At 38.8% G+C, this 16,319-nt stretch overlaps 1 protein-coding gene across 1 annotated transcript in view; it reads right to left on the bottom strand.

Moving 5' to 3' along the window:
- Positions 1-1,827: 1,827 nt before the first annotated feature.
- Positions 1,828-16,319, bottom strand: part of immp2l (inner mitochondrial membrane peptidase subunit 2) — a gene marked incomplete at its 5' end in the record, with an annotated part of 110,018 nt that continues 95,526 nt past the window's right edge. Inside the window, 2 exons of the mRNA XM_084555546.1 lie at positions 1,828-2,522; positions 7,669-7,771. Coding sequence (XP_084411672.1) covers positions 2,397-2,522; positions 7,669-7,771 — 229 coding nt within the window. The 3' untranslated portion in view covers positions 1,828-2,396. The remainder of the gene's footprint in view (positions 2,523-7,668; positions 7,772-16,319) is intronic.

Below are 16,319 nucleotides of genomic sequence, written 5' to 3' on the forward strand. Positions count from 1 at the left end.
GTTATATCTGCCAAAGGTGGCTACTTTGATGAGTCAAAAGTTTAGAATACATTTTGGTCTATAAATTGATTCCATGATTTCTTTTTCAACTCAAATTGCTCGTTTGTTCTATGCTTTCATTTCAGAGTGCAATGAGACACTAAACTGAATAATTTTCAGTAAAAAAATGGAAAACGTGGTGTTCTAAAACTTTCGACCGGTAGTGTATTTCATGTAATCAACACTTCTTATTAAAATCCTGTGCATACTTTGCATTGTTATTGACGCTTTAAGAATAAAAAAAGAAATTCATGATGTTGTAGTAGGCTGAAGTCATTGTGTTGCAGCCACTGAGTGACAGCTAATGTTACAAACATTCAAAGAGGCTCATTCAAAGGGGCAGTTGCAATTCTATAAACAAATTTAACTCCACGGTGCTCAGATGGCATGGATATTTGCTGGAGCATAATCATATCCCAACAGAGTGACTCCAGATCAACTTTCTGCCACAAAAACTTTTTGTATGGAGAGTTGATCTGGCTTCCAGGCTACTCTGGTCTGTGAAAATTTCAAATTTCCAATAAGATAAAAATAAAATAAAATCTCAACATTCCTTTCAGTGGTCACTGAGACAACTAATTCACTAATAAAGTCTTTTTAAAATTGTATTGCATTTCCTGTATTAGAATATTATTGGTATTATAGTTTTATAGTCAATGTTTTGCAGTCAGTTGGATTGTGGGGCTGGTTTAAAATATAGTTGCTTTTTATAGTGACAATCTTTTTCCTTTGTACTTTTCTGTGTACTAATCGAGTAAATTCAATCAATCAGAATCGTACTGAAAAATAGGGTTGCATCAAGAGTCTTTGTGTTGACTGATGGAGGAAGGAGTCTGGTAATCCTGAAAGTCTAAATGAGGCCGTATCTCACCACGGTGACACTGGTATCCTAGCAGCTGCAAACGATGGCGTTTGTTGGCACGGAAACTGAACAGCAGCTTAGAGACACACACACACTCATACACACACACACACAGACTGATCAGTCTGTTCAGCTCTCTGTAAATAAAGTAAATGCAGGATGCAAAGTACCAAGAAATGTGCAAACACAAGCTTTATTACCCTAAGTGGATGTTACTCAGTCAGAGCTAAATAGTACAACAGCAATATGTGCAGTGGGAATTAAATTCATTTTGGTCTGGATGTCGCAGTTTATGTGCAGTCTTCTTTCATAAAACTCAAACATAATCTATAAAGCTTTAACGTAGGATTCATTTGACACAAACATTCACAGGGCATTTAAGTGAATCAATTATGCAGATGTGAGCCCTTCGTTGTATTCAGCCTCAGTGTGAGGGATGAGTGCACCTGCATTTAGCTCTACTTGTTCCTTCCAGAGTCCAATTATTATATGTGACACAGCTGTTAGCATCGCAGGATCAACAACTACATCTAAAGGCTCCATTTATCTGAATATATCACAAGTGCTCCCTCAGTTTGATTTAAGGACATCCATTATGTACCTCTTCAAAGATAGAGCTTTTCTGCTGTGACAGGAGTCAGCTGGCTGCACATGTAGCCTACTCTCTTGTGTGCTTTTACTGTAAGTGAGACTTGAGGAAACCTTATTGATATGGCTGCAGGTTACAGACTCATTTGTCTTCCCAAAGCATTTTGACCTCTCAAAGGATTAATAAAGAATTGAAGGTTTCTGTGAACCTCAGCCGACAGTTGACAACATCAGCAACATGTCTGTGAAGGTTCTCTGTCATCCAGGTCATGGTTAAAAAAAAAAAAGGCAACTGGACAACTTGTCCGTAAGCATATGAGCAAAAACTTCAAACATCACAACTGACATTGCACTTTAATGGGTCCTTAGCAACAAAACAGCAATGTTTTGCACACTCACAAAGTTGATCAGATTAGCAGTTGTCCAGAATTAAACCACAGGAAGACAGAGATTCCTCTGTTTATAGTTGATGTTTGTTTGCCAAATGAAAGACATGACAGTACAATACTACATGCACCTTGACTCGAAACTCACTTGGGAGAAAACTTGAAAGAATTTAGCTCTATTTTGAATGTGGTAGTGGTACCTTTTGTGGTCAGAATGAGTATTTCAACAAATTACAACAATAAATAATACACCATTTTCTTCTGCCTGTTTTCAAAGACAATCTTGGTAAATCTTTAGATCAAACACAACCGGACCGTGGCAAAATTAACAAAACACAAACTCAGTATGTAGTCAATGCAGTTTATATAAAAGCACTCACATATTCACAGAGTGTCTTTCTTCTCCTGAGTGACATTTTAGAAAAATAAAAGAGATACAATATATTGTAAAAATGTGTTTATACAGAAACTGTGTGTGTGTTTGGGTGTGTGTGCGTGAGTGGGTGTGTGTTTGCCATTCGTCATCCCTCTTCCTCATCTGTATCCAGAGGTCCTCGGTTCGGCGGGAGAGATGGTTTGATTCGTTGCCAACGATTTGGTGGCCAGATGATGTGCGAGGCCCGGCCATGAAGCAGCCCTACAGACACCTGTTCAGAAACAGATAATATCTTAAGGTATCCGGATTAGAGATTCCCTAAGGTGATCATGGGAGTCTCAAAGATCATCAAGGAATGCACCAATAAACAACATGAGAAAGCTAACACCTTCTCTACTTTTACTTTATTTAATAAATGGTCTTGTATTTTTATAGGGATTTCCTACTTATTGGTACTCAATAGGTAGCCTGGGTGTTCCCATACTGCTTTGCGCGCGATTTCATTCTCGCTGCAAAAGCAGTCTGGAAACCATCGCCCTTATTTTCGCCTGAGATAGGGAACCAATCACAGGGGGGGGGGGGGGGGGGGGGGCAGCAAGACGATGACGACGTCTATGCGCGACACCGAAGCTTGTAGTGTGTTAATCCAACATGGCAGCGGACCTAACGTTACCGTTCGATGCAGCCTTAGACAGTGTTTTAAGTAGCTTAGAACGCAAGTTTATTTTAAAAAAAGAGCAACGTTTGGCGTTGAAAGACTTCATTGCCAAGAAGGATGTGTTTGCTCTGCTACCAACAGGCTTTGGCTATGAATCGCGCGCAAGGCAGCATGGGAATTACCAGGCGCATTTGATAGACATTTGTAGCGCCCAATAAACGGTTCTAGGCATTTGTAAAACCACGCCTCAAATACGAGAAAATAAACACGTAGTTTCCAGACCAGCATCTCATTGAGATGTGCAGTCGCGTCAGCCAGGCTACTCAATAGGTAGAAAATAAAAACATTTTATAGTCACAATATCACATCTACCCATTAGTCCATACAAGCATACACACATTCACATACAAGTGTCAAGCATAGCTGTCTACTCTGTGGGTTCAGTGTCTTGCCAGCCCACTCTACCTACTGAGCAACAGCCACTCAAACCGACACTGCCTGGCCAACAAAAAAGTCGCCACCTGGATTTAACTAAGCAAATAGCCTCCTATTGGATAATTACTGCATGGGAGATTATCTTTCAGCTGGCAACAAGTTATTTAACCCCAAGTGATACAATGAGTAGCTTCTCATTTCTTAAAAACCACGTTGAAAGACATATCCTATGCTCAGGTCTAGGTTCAACAACATTATGTGTCCAAAGAATGACTGACTACCTGATTATACTGAATGACCAGGTATTCCATCAATGGATTTTTAGTTCCCTGATGGCACAGGCATATTCCAGTTCCAAATCTGAACTAATTACTCACCCAAGAGCCAACAAGAGACAACTCTGCAATTTTAAATGTATACTGAGCTCCAACAGAGGGAGTGCTGTCCCTTTAGGTAAAGAATCAAAAGTTGATGATATAGAACACAGGATGGAGGACATAACATGGTGTTCCCTACTCTCATAAGGAAGACATATTAATTAGTGTAGGTATTTGGATCATCTATTCATCTTTCTTGTCTAGATCAAGAGCACCTTTCACCTATCAGACACTTCTGACTCTGAGCTTAGATTATTTTGTGACGTCGCAAAAGGAAATCTCTTTTATAGTATTATTTAAAAAATGACACGTGTATTACTGTGCAGCCTTGGCTTAAGTGTTTTTTAGTATTGAATAATATAAGTCTGAAATTAACAAAAAGTAAAGAGCCCATCTGTGTTAACTTTTAATGCACATATAAAATGAAGACTAAATAATATAAAGAGCCTCAGTGTATGCAGATAAAAGCTTGAAGGGCAGAACAATGCCGTCTGGTTAACATTCAGATCAATGTTGAGAGACTTGCGGACATCAACATCAGAGATAATTAGAAATGGCTGACAGCTGAAAATGTGGTTGCTTACTGCTGTCCAGCATCGCCCTCGCTGCATCACTTAGAGCTGCTTTGCATAAGGTTAAACACACACATGCCAGAAATGTCAAATGCTTTTAATGATGCCTGATATCTCTCAAAACCAGGCATCTATATTAAACACCATCATGCTGTGTTCATCTCTGTCTTTAGCGTAATCTTTAGACAGTCGGTGTGTTCTTGCCTATGGTGTGATGCAAGGTCTACTGCAGTGAGATGATGAGGTGTTTGGTTTAACTTTTAGGTGTCCCAGCAGCTGATGGAGGGCTGTAGTCTGGGCAACTGTTAAAACAAAAAATAACGTCTAATCTCAGATCAGCTGCAGAACAGCTGCAAGGCAAGATCCAGTTTAATAACATAAAGTAATGAAGGAGCAGGCTAGTGGGCTATTAAAGCAACAGTGAGAAATTAATTTGATTTATGTAAACAATATAACACATTTCATAACCACTGTTAACCTAGGAGTTTCTTTAAGAACTATGTTTATTGATCAATATCAATATATTCCTTCTTTCTGTAATAGTAGCTGAATGATTCCTTGTTCAGTTATTAATTCATTCTCTTTGGGAATACAACTTTTTCACATTGGAAAAATATGCTAATTATTTACTTGACTGAGCAGTTACATCAGAAAACCATTCCAACTTCTAAACTCAAAATAGTCTGTCTAGAATTAGATAAAACCAACTGTCACAGCAGTTACTCACATTTAAGCAGTTTTTTTAAATTTCAGTTCTTGAATAGATCTTCTTGAAACTTGTCATTTGTTTTTGTTTTTTTTGGGGGGGGGGGTGTAAGTGGTACATTTTCTTTGAAACTAGCTTTGACAGCAGTTTAATTCTTTATTTCACAACTGTGTACATTTTGTTTGTACACAATTGTTTGTGTTTGTCTGGTTTCTTAGTTTATTCTTTGCTACATTTCCTACGTTCCCTTCAAGGTTCCCCACTTTCGTTTCTCATTTTTAAGGTTCATTGAGTTCTTTAATCAGTTGTTCACTCCCTTTTTGGTTTTGTCTATTTCTCCTCAGCTCTTTCGTAGGATCACAGGTTCATGATACTTCCTTGGTTCTTAATTCATTTTCTTGCCTATTTTCTTCCATCTTATACAATATCTTCCAAGTTTCATAATTGGTTCTTCTTTGGCTTCTTCACTTTAAGATGATCCTTGGGCTATTATTTGTTTTCTTCATTCTCTACTTTGATTTTCTGAATCCCACAAAGGTCCTTATTTTTATTCTGTATTTTCTTGGATGATCGGTTGCTTGGTTCTTTATTTGACACAGTGGTTATTTGTGTAAATCACGGGTTCATCCTTCAGTTCAACAGTATAGTGTGTTCAGCATTTTGGCATCATGGTTGGGTATGAAGGTCAGAAATCTCAGAAGCTAAGTTCTGCCTGACTCACAGGTATTGATCACCAGCTGCCATTTTGTACTTTATTATTTTGTATTTATTGCACATTTAAACGCTTTAATAGACAATACTTCCCACAGAACGAGATCGACTGACATAAAACCCTGACTTATCTGCTTACTGCTTTCAGTTCTCCTCCATTTCACATTTTTTAAAATTTTGACACGACCCTCATTGGATTGATTTCTGATAGGATCCACCTACAGATGAGAGATTGATCGTCTGGTGCCCTGGTGTGATACTAATAACCTAACCGCCCTATCATCCTGAGCGACTCCTAGGTTGACACTGTGGAGTCCTTTTCGCTTCCTTGAAACCACCCTAACCCAGGACCTCAAGTGAGAGCTGAACATCATCTTTTATCTTTACACTCTGCCTATTAATGCTCACCTTCTTACTGTACAATATGTACAGTAGAGTTTATCCTCTAGTTATATATCACCACAACAAATTCCTCATAATTGTGAACATATGTGGCAATAAAGAGAGTTTCCTATTCTAATTCTGACTGCACCTTTGAAAACAACTAGTTTTGACAGGAGTTTAATTCTTTATTTCACAATTTCTATACAATTGCTCCTCTGTCTTCCAGTAAACAAAGCTTGATGTATTGATCTTGTGAAAAGGTGGCCACTTTTGGCCTACCTGATCATGATAGACTCGATACACCTGTTTACAGATATAAGTAACTGTATTTTATGGTACAGTGCACTGTCCTCTTCATAATCATCCATAGAGCCATGGTTTGATGTTACAAAAGCTCTCCTTTACTTAGAATTGCAATATAACTTCTAACGCTTTCATCTAGTTTTCATGTAATGTTTCCCAATATCACAGTGATACATGGCAGAGCATCTGATTATGAATGTTTCTAAATCCACAAACATTCTGATTATTTCCAGGGTTACTGGACAACATGATTGACTTTTGGTCCCTATATTTAAGGATTCATTTACTGAGCACACATTTTGGGAGGTGATTGATAAGGTAAGGTCTCTTGTGTATTTTGAAAGGCAGAATTGTCCTTCTGTCCCTCTATCTAGAGTAAGTGCAGGTTGCTACTGCTGTGCTACACTGATACTTCCCGTGAAAGTAAAATGTAAGGCCAGACAATCTGAGCTGTTGGTCCATGTGTCCTGGGTTTGAGCTCTGAGGGGATTTCTTCTGAGCTCCTGGGATATATATGTTTCAGCTCAAGATCTAGGCCTTCGTCTGGCCTGTAATATGCCATCCATAACAAATAGCTGCTTCTTTGCTGAAAAATGCATGTTGCTCAAACCAAGAGAGGCAAACTACAAACAGCACACAGAGAACAGGAGTCAGTATAAGAATATTAACACTCTGTCTGCTCAGGAGAGGGAGGCAAGAGCCTAAAGCCCACATTAATGAAAACTTTATGTCCAGAGGAGAAGCAGATGCTGCAGCGTCTATCAGAATGGACAAACCAAGTCAACAGAAACATCCAGATTGATATGCCAGTGTCCTCTATGCTGAGCTGACTCCAACCAAAGTACTGGCAGACAACACTCACACAAACACTAATTAAATGCAAAATCCATCTCTTCAGATATGACAGTAGGTGAGGCTAAACTCGCCTTCTCATTCACTCTTTTTCTTTATAAAGAGCAATACATAACAAATCTTTAAAACCTTACTATTTCAGCCAAAAGTACACACAAACTTCAAATCTTGAGATTAATTAGATATTTTTGAGATTATCTTTATATGGACACCAGATGTGTGCATATGTATAATGTGATTTTAAGTTACTTTACTGTTTAGCTTAGATATGTGACTGTGATTATTTTTTTATTTTAAACTCTGCACCAGTTCTTTCTGTTATGTTGGGAGAATAACACAAACCCAGAGATGTACAGTATGGATAGTTTGTTTGGTTCATCTGACTCATATTGTTTAACTGCAGTGGGATCAGTTCATACCGGTCCAAAGCTGTTGCTGTCCAGGCTGTGTCCATGATGATCCCCCTCAATCCAGAAGTGACCATCAGGAACTCGAACGTATCGGTTCTTGTAGCTCAGAGTCCTGAGGAGACGGACAAGCAGAAAGAAAATGTCATTCAAGCTTTTATTATTAATTACACTTGGAAGTCACTGTGCAAAATGACAGGCAAGTGGATGAGTTATTCAAATTCATCCTTAGAGGAACATGGTCATCTGAACCAAATTGTTTCAACAGTTCATTCACATGTTCATCCACATCCCAAAAATGTGGAGCACAAGAAAAGCGTGTCTACAACAAAGCTGACTTTTGATTACTATTAATCATTAACCCTCAAGTCATCCTTGTGGCGTCACTTCTTGAGACTGACCGTATCGCTCAAACCAAGGTCCTAACCAAGGACACATACAACCTAATAAGGGCGGAGGGGGATGGTGGTGTTCTTGCCATCTTGTAGCTCCTTCAGTCAGGTTGTCGTGTTTATAAGGAGAAAGTCCAACACCTTTCATCATACTCCTTGACTGTTATGGACCTATTCCAGTCCTGATTTATCAGTGAGCAGGGAACGCAGTGAATTATAGCCTCTGTGACTTTTTAAATGTCTGCAATTCCTTGTGTGTATGCCTGTGCATTGGTCTGAGAAGCCAGCTGACCGAAGAGGCCTTGGATACATAAATATTGATTTAGCCATAGTGGCTGCATTTACTGACTCACAAACAAGGGGGAAAAAAGGCTACAAGCTGGGAAGTTTTTTCAAAAACAAAAAAGTTTGCAGCCAATATGACACCATTTCCCTGCTACATTTGAGCAAAAACAACTGTGAACAGAACCAAGGACACTTGGCTTTGCTGTATTTAGACTTTCTTCAAGAAAGGGCAGGTTGTCCATGAACCAGACGGTTAGCGGTACGATCTCCGGAATGTGCCACATGCCGAAGTGTCCCTGAGCAAGACACTGAACCCCCAGTTGCTCCCAGCGCGTGGCACTGGTGTGTGAATGTGTGTGTGCTTGTGTGAGCGAATGGGTAGATGTGTCTGTGACTGTAAAGCGCTTTGAGTACCAATAGGTAGAAAAGAGCTATATAAAAGCAAGGCCATTTACCATTACCATTTTAAACAGATTTGGTGTATTGAGCTAAAAATATCTGAACAGCCACATGGCCCTCACACTGTCTTACTGCTACCACCATCTGTTTTTAAATGAATCTCACCATTAATTTAATTCATTTATTCAAACTTCACCAAGAGTAAAATAAGTTTCATCTTAGAAAACTCCACAAACATACTTATTCATCTTAAGTATTAAGTCTTACGTATTAACCCTAACGCTAACCCAGGAGGAGGACATTAATATCATTTCAACATGAACATAACAGATAGACTACTATGAGCTATAGAGACAGCATCTTACTGCAGGTCCACTCATCCCTTCTTGAACACGGTAGACAAATAATTAGAAAACACACAGTGATGCAGCAGATGCTTCAGAATGTTTTGTCATCACCGTCTGGACACAGCTGTGTTTTGTTTTTAACTGAGTCTAGCCCATTTCTGAGCAAAGGGTCCTCCCCTTTGCTCAGAAATGGGTTCACTAAGACAACTTATAAATCCACATTTTTCCTGAATAGACACAGACACTTCCCTTCCACCAGTGTTACCATCCTCTGATGAATGTTACAGCAGAGTTTAACAAGAGTTTAATGAGGCAGAGGTCGACAGCTGCCAACGGCTCCACCCATGTGTTCCTGTAGGATGATGCAGATTGTTATGTTTTTGGACTTAAGGTGTAAACGGCCAAACACTTCCATCAGTTTTTCACTGATTTTCCCTCCTGATGAGGTGATCTCTGACATCAACTGTCAAGTACTAGAGCCATGGCTCAATGTAATTGAATAGAAATATCTAGACTGGGATGTTTACGGGTGAATTTCAACATGTATGATTTTGAACAGTCCTTTGTAACTAAAAAGATGAAATAAAGTACTAACACTGCCAGAGACAGATGCTCGGTTCTGTCTGGATTCACGGTTTGCAATAAAATTAGCGCCCAATCATGGTACCACTGCTAGTTGCAGTTTTATTTAAATGTACTGCCTGTTTATGTCTCAAGCCAAATCCATTTTTAGAAGGTATCTCAAAGTTTTCCACAAATTATAAGGCTGAGCTAAGGCTGATTGAATGTCCTTAGTTAGGAAGTAAGTAAGTACTGGACAAATCATTTTGACCTCATAGAAGAACTAGATGAAAGCTTTCCATACCCCCTAAACTGCTATTTATTTTGGAGCCTTTCTTGGTCTGACTTGAGTTTTAATTTAGTTCTTAACTGTTCTTAACTGTATGGTGTTGTGTTTTTCTTTTAACTGTTCTAACTTTGCTTCATGTGCCTGCTTTCAAATTGTAAATTTGTTTTTTTAATGTTGTTGTGAAACACTTTGTAATGTTGATTTGTACTATAAGTACTATACAAATAGAGTATTATTATTATTATTATTATTATATATTGTCTATATCAGTTCTCTACCTATTGGTACACAAAGGACTTTACAGTCACAGTGATACATCTACCCATTCACTCACACAAATCACACAGCAGTGCCAAACACTGGTTTCAGTGTCTTGCTCAAGGACACTTCGGTATGTAGTCCTCACACTGGGGATTGAGCCACTAACCCTCTGGTTCAGGTATACCCTGCTCTCACTACTGAGCCACAGCCTCCCTGATTCACAAAATTAGTGGGAAGTATTTGGGCTGTGGTTGGTTTTGGTGTCGTGCAAGTGATTAGTAATGAAACTTTTCTTTATAATTACTGTATGTATGTGAAGCCAAGGACAAGGGTTTCCCTCTTTCCTTCAGGAGTAGTGACTTTTAAAGTCAGTTATGGCTGGAAGTGGAAGGGGATGTGTATAAAGGTTTAAAAGACAAATAAACTTTACTTGTTACCATTAATTCAGATTAGCGTTTTCTCCTGCTTTGCGCTACAGGTAACAGAGTTCCTGACACCAAATGATTGTAAGACAATACAGGGAGGCTGTCATCAGCACAGCCACTGCCATGGAAACCATCCCAGGCCTGTTAATTATTCATCTTGTCCCCAGCCAGTGACCTGTAATTTGCACAGTGGCGCCTGACTCAAACAGCTGCCAGGATGAATCACATGACAATGGTGAGTTATGATACTGCGAACACGCTTGTGTTACTCTGATGCTCTGCCACTTACTCTCAGCCTCACTGGCACTGCTGCGAGGTCTGACTGTGTATGAGGCTTGATGTGTTTACTGGTTCACTGGGTGGCGTGTGCTGCCAGTCAGAAGGACCGTGTTCACTCTGTTTGTCACATAGTTGATGTTTTGATGCCTGATGTTGTACGGCATGTTCACAGTAAACCAAGAGCTGAAGATATTATATCCTGTGTATTATTTTCTGCAGATTTAGACAGTTGACTGATTCAAGGTTAAATATATTGATTCACAGACATTCAATTTTATCTGACGTGTCTCAAATTCTGTCCAGGAGGACAACAAGCTCAAACATCAACCTATCATTATAGAGTTTGTCTCTCAACATAATGAAGTCCATCTGGTGTTAAATGAAGAAACAAAACACTAAATTGAAGACTTGATGGCTTGTCAAATACAAATACCTTTGTTTTTTCTCCACATGGCCATATTAGTACCAGAACCCTGGATTTTGCCTGTGCACCGTGGTGAAAGAGACATTAAAGTATAGGAAATTCTTTGCTTGTGTTGTTCTGACTCAACATTAACATTTTACTTTGAATGTACTGTGAGTTCAACAAATAGCTATCAAAACGTTAATGGGAGCAATTTGCTTGTGCAGCTCGCAACGGATGAACTTGAACTGCTAGCTTGGCTTAAACGGCTCTCTGACCCTCCAATCAGAGGACGCGAAAACACTGATGCTACAGACCACAGAGAAGGCCTAAGAATATGAACTTGAAATGTGATTGGTTAAAGGAACAGCATTATCGCAATGTGTTTCAGGCTTCAGCTGCCTGCATATTTCTTTAACTCCAGCAACACATGACGGCTGAAATATAATTGGATAAAAGCTCTAATGCAAAGCTACACTGCTAGAAGCATTGCAGCAGAGAGACAGATAAGCCATAAAATGAAAAGAAAAGGCTATTGGGAATAATTTAATAAGATTAATGGGAAAATATTAAAACGTAAGTCAGTGATTTTGATAAAGTTATGTATGTGATATATGTATGTGAGATGTATATTGTGTGTATTTTGATGAACGTTTTAATTCTGGTGTATGAACTGCTGTTTTTGCCAAATCTTCAAAAATATTAAAAGTACAATATGTAATGTTCTGACAATGAAACTAAAAGACAAAAAGGAAGGATTGTACCGGATCTGGGAAGTCTGGGGAATTTTGGTTTACTATAGGCTCCACTATGGCATCAAGTATAAAGGGAAAGGAAAGCTAAAACTAACCCAAGTCTTACCCAAGGTTTTTAATTGTGTTGCTCGTCTCATTTTTGCACAAATGTGGAGGCTCAGTGTGCTGGCCTCGGCTTCAGAACAGATGACGGCTCGTCAACATGACTGACAGACGCGGGGGTGGAAACTTGACCGAGTGGATTTGAAGGAGAGAACTAAGAATAGGCCAACTGTCTCAAGACATAAACTTGAAGGAGAATTCAACAGTGACTCACAGACAGGAGGAAACTGCTGCTGCTCTACATTCCTGTGATGAAACTTGTAATGGTACATTTCTTTAATGCCTGGATTCAAGCACAGATATCTTTTTCTTTTGGATGTAATTGTAATTTTTTATGGTAAATATTTTGACATATCTAAACATAAAGACAACACAACTGGCATTAATAACATTAGTCACACCTGAATTACATTTAGGTGTGGAACTTTAAGAGGCTTAGTGTAATGGCCTACTGGGACACTTAAATGGACCATATCATTGTTATTATCATCATCTCTGCCTCTACACTAAAATGTCTGCACTACTGTGGAACAGTAGTAGTAAATATGCACAACAGTTTAACACCCTAGAAGTTTTCATTTATTGTACAACAGAAGTGTTTTTTTCTTTTTATTCTGTCAGTGCAGTCCAGGATTTCTGGGAGATGAATATCATTGCCCTATATTTCCTAAAATAAAAGTCAACTAAAATCCACAACTCTGGTAATGGCGAGGTCTGAGGTCAACACAACCACGTGGTGAAACACACTCCAGTTTGATTCAACAGATATACCAAGCATTTAAGATATACCATTTCAGAATTTGCTGTCTTTTATTTCACAAGCACCTGCATAAATTACATGCATAAATTAGTATTATAACATAATAGAAAATTACATTTCTTAAAGTTCCAAAAGTTGTATGTTCTTTTGGTCCTGATTAAAAGGTATGATGACTGCAATGCTAATGGATAGAGAAAGAATAACTGGAGACACGCCGTTCTCTGAAATAAATAAAAGTTTGTCTAACAATCAGATGGTGAGTTTTTGGAAGTGGAGGTATCAGAGCCAGCAGCCCAGCCTGCTCTGTTCTCCTGCTGCGTCTCATTATCTGTGGAGCTCATTTTCTCACAAGAACGCAGTGTAACACGGCTGAGAACAGATCCCACTTCTTCCTGAAGGCAATCCAGGGAGAATAGCACGACTCACACACCAATGCATGCACACGCACGCACACACGCACAGTCCCAGCTATCCAATGTACTGACACCGAGAATAAAAATAGCAAAATGCAACCTAACTTTAATGTGTTCTTAATGCTGGGTTGAATGCATTTCAAAACCAATCTCAAAACCATCATTAAGCTTGAAAACCCTTACAAAAGTATAGTACAATAGAGCCTAGGAAAACAAATCTAACATTTAGAAAACACTCTGTAGTTAAATGTGAATTCAAGCTCATTACAATAAAACCATTTGTAACGTTAAAAGGTTTTCAAGCATCCAAACACATCCAGTAATACACATCTATGAAAGAACTGAGAGGTTTTAATGTATAGAGGGTGTATAAAGTCCTCATAACAAACACAATACAACATTTGGTGGCGACAAATCTGCCCTCATTGTTCATTCAGCCCAATCAGCCATGAAGGAACAACAGTAGATGATGGGACAAAGTATTGTTTTCACTCACTGTTAACCTTTGTTTCATAGCTAATAAAATGATTTTGGTAATGTTATTAATTTTATTTCTTTTTCATTTTCATATCCTTTGAGGACATATATCAGTCTTCACACACTTACTGTGGAGAAAATACTTTTTTTCATGCACTGATTCCATGAAAGACCAACATTTTACTTCATTTGTATCCTACCATATGTCCATTTCTGTTTTAAGTTACTTGTCCATTTTAAATCGCGATTTATGAATAAATAAAACAGAAGCCTGTATATTAGCATTCTTGATTTAGTTTTTTTCAGACATAGATGCAATGCATCATCCAACAGAGAGTGTTTTCTGTTTAATAACAAAGTAAAATGCAAGTTGCTTTTTGTGCATTCTGGCATAAGTGGTCAATCGGAATGCTTAAATGTTGCTCTCACCTAAAAACAAACACAACGCACTTATAAATGATGAATGCCACAACAGTTGTTAACCATAATTTATGTAATGATTTAAATTCTAGAAGTCTCAAACACCTCTCAGCTTTAACACATTGAAGTCTCTTTCTCTGAGGAAGCAATAGGACCACCTGAGAAGCTAACAATTTTTCAGAGATATATTTAGATTCCACCAAAATCCAAGCACATCCACCCCAGTAAAGGCTAGAATACATTAGACAAGTCTTTGAAAGCATGGTTATTGTCTCTGTCAGGGCACCTTCTCTTCAGTCGATGAATGAAAGCTCACTCTAAAGGTAATGATAAGCATCTTCCTCGACACTGTCTTCTCACTTACATATCAGGTATCATCCATATTTAAATACCTTCAAGGAACAAGTTCTTTTTATGACATTTAGGTCTCTTAGATAGTGGAAGTTCACATGGCCTCACTATTTCTTGCTTCTCTTCAAATAACTTTATGTCATAATGTTTATATGTTATGCCTGATCGGTGTACTTTAATGTGTAAAAATGAGAAAGATCTCCTTTAAACCTCCATCTGAAGAATGAGCATGATTTAAGGATGTTGCTGTGTCCACAGACAACCTCTTTCCTGTCAGTCAAACACCTGCCACAGTAGTTGCATGGACAGGATATTTTGTCAGTCACTCAGCACGTATACTTTGCTGTCTCATCACAGTGAACTTAACCTCAGCTGGACGAATAACTGTGTTGGTGTAAGAGGAAGTAGTCGTCGCTTATGCTGTGAAGATGACAACAATAATTTTTACAGGATAAACTAGAATAGGAAATGTTTTATAAATCTATATGGTGGCTGCTAACACTAGTTACTTTTATTGATTGCTAGGATATTCAACTTGACCCAGCAGCACACAGAAATAATATTAAAAAACTAAACAAAAAACGGAAAGCTCTGTACGAAATAAAAACATTTTGGAATAATAGAAATATACCGTATACCGCACTGTGATGAGCTTCATGCCGATCACAACTGATGCGATTAGTGGAACACTTCTTTGTACGTGTATGTAACAACAGACCTGACAACACATCACTAGTTATCCATAATGCTTAAAACGGAGCGAGTTAGGGAGGACAATGCGCACACAGAAAAGGATGGAGGGGTATGGAGATGCCCAGGACGATGTACACATAACAATCCAATTTTTAGAATTTTTTCAAGAAAAAAAATTGATGACTTCCCCAGCATATATTCTGCTGTGATTTGTGAATGGCTTTCAGTGTGTACAAGTGGCTGGTAAGATAGCAGTTGTCATCACTGGCCAGGGATCCAGCTACGGGCTGCTTGGCCTCTACTTCTCACAGCTCTCGACTCTCTGCTGCTTCGCTGGTCACGCTCGGATTCTCTGTTGCTTGCTTTCAGATGGTCCACTTGATCCAGTCTGTGCTGCTTGGATGCTCGCTCTCGGCTGATCTGCATTATCCAGTCTCTGCTCCCTGCTTGCTTTTGTGCTCGACTATTCTTTCGATTTCTGTTGCCTACCTTGTATCAAGACGTGTGGACCCTTTGAGTACAGTTGATGTTAGTTGTGGTGGAAGGTGTGGACTATAGGTAAATTGGGGTACCCTATACACCTCACTATGTAGGTAATCTTTGTTTATACACACTAGGATTATTGGCTGGTGCAGTTTTGGTAACATGTTTTAGTAGAGAAGATAGTTAGGCTTTTTGTTTGCTGTTTTCGGTATGGAGAAGCCTATTAGCCAGGCCTGGTTGTGTTGCATTGCTTACATTTATTTGGTACAACCACATGGTCCAATCCTTCTCCACTGTTTCTGCTTCAAGCGTGATTTTCAGTCGTCTTGGTATTTAAATAATTTTCTTTTTCTTTACCACCTGACTCTACTTCATTGGTTGTCCTGTGTTAGGGACGTAACGGACAGGTTTCCAGTGAAGTGCATAACATTTCCGCTTGTAAGTTAAGTTCCACATCATAGTAAATTTTAGTCACAATAAATCATCAGGACCACTTTTGCATATTTGCTATATGAGTAAAATGAATCGCTAGACACTATGTGGCCTTCACCTATGCCCTAAACACAGA

This window comes from Chelon labrosus, assembly GCF_963514085.1.
Source record: "Chelon labrosus genome assembly, chromosome: 11".
NCBI lineage: Eukaryota > Metazoa > Chordata > Actinopteri > Mugiliformes > Mugilidae > Chelon > Chelon labrosus.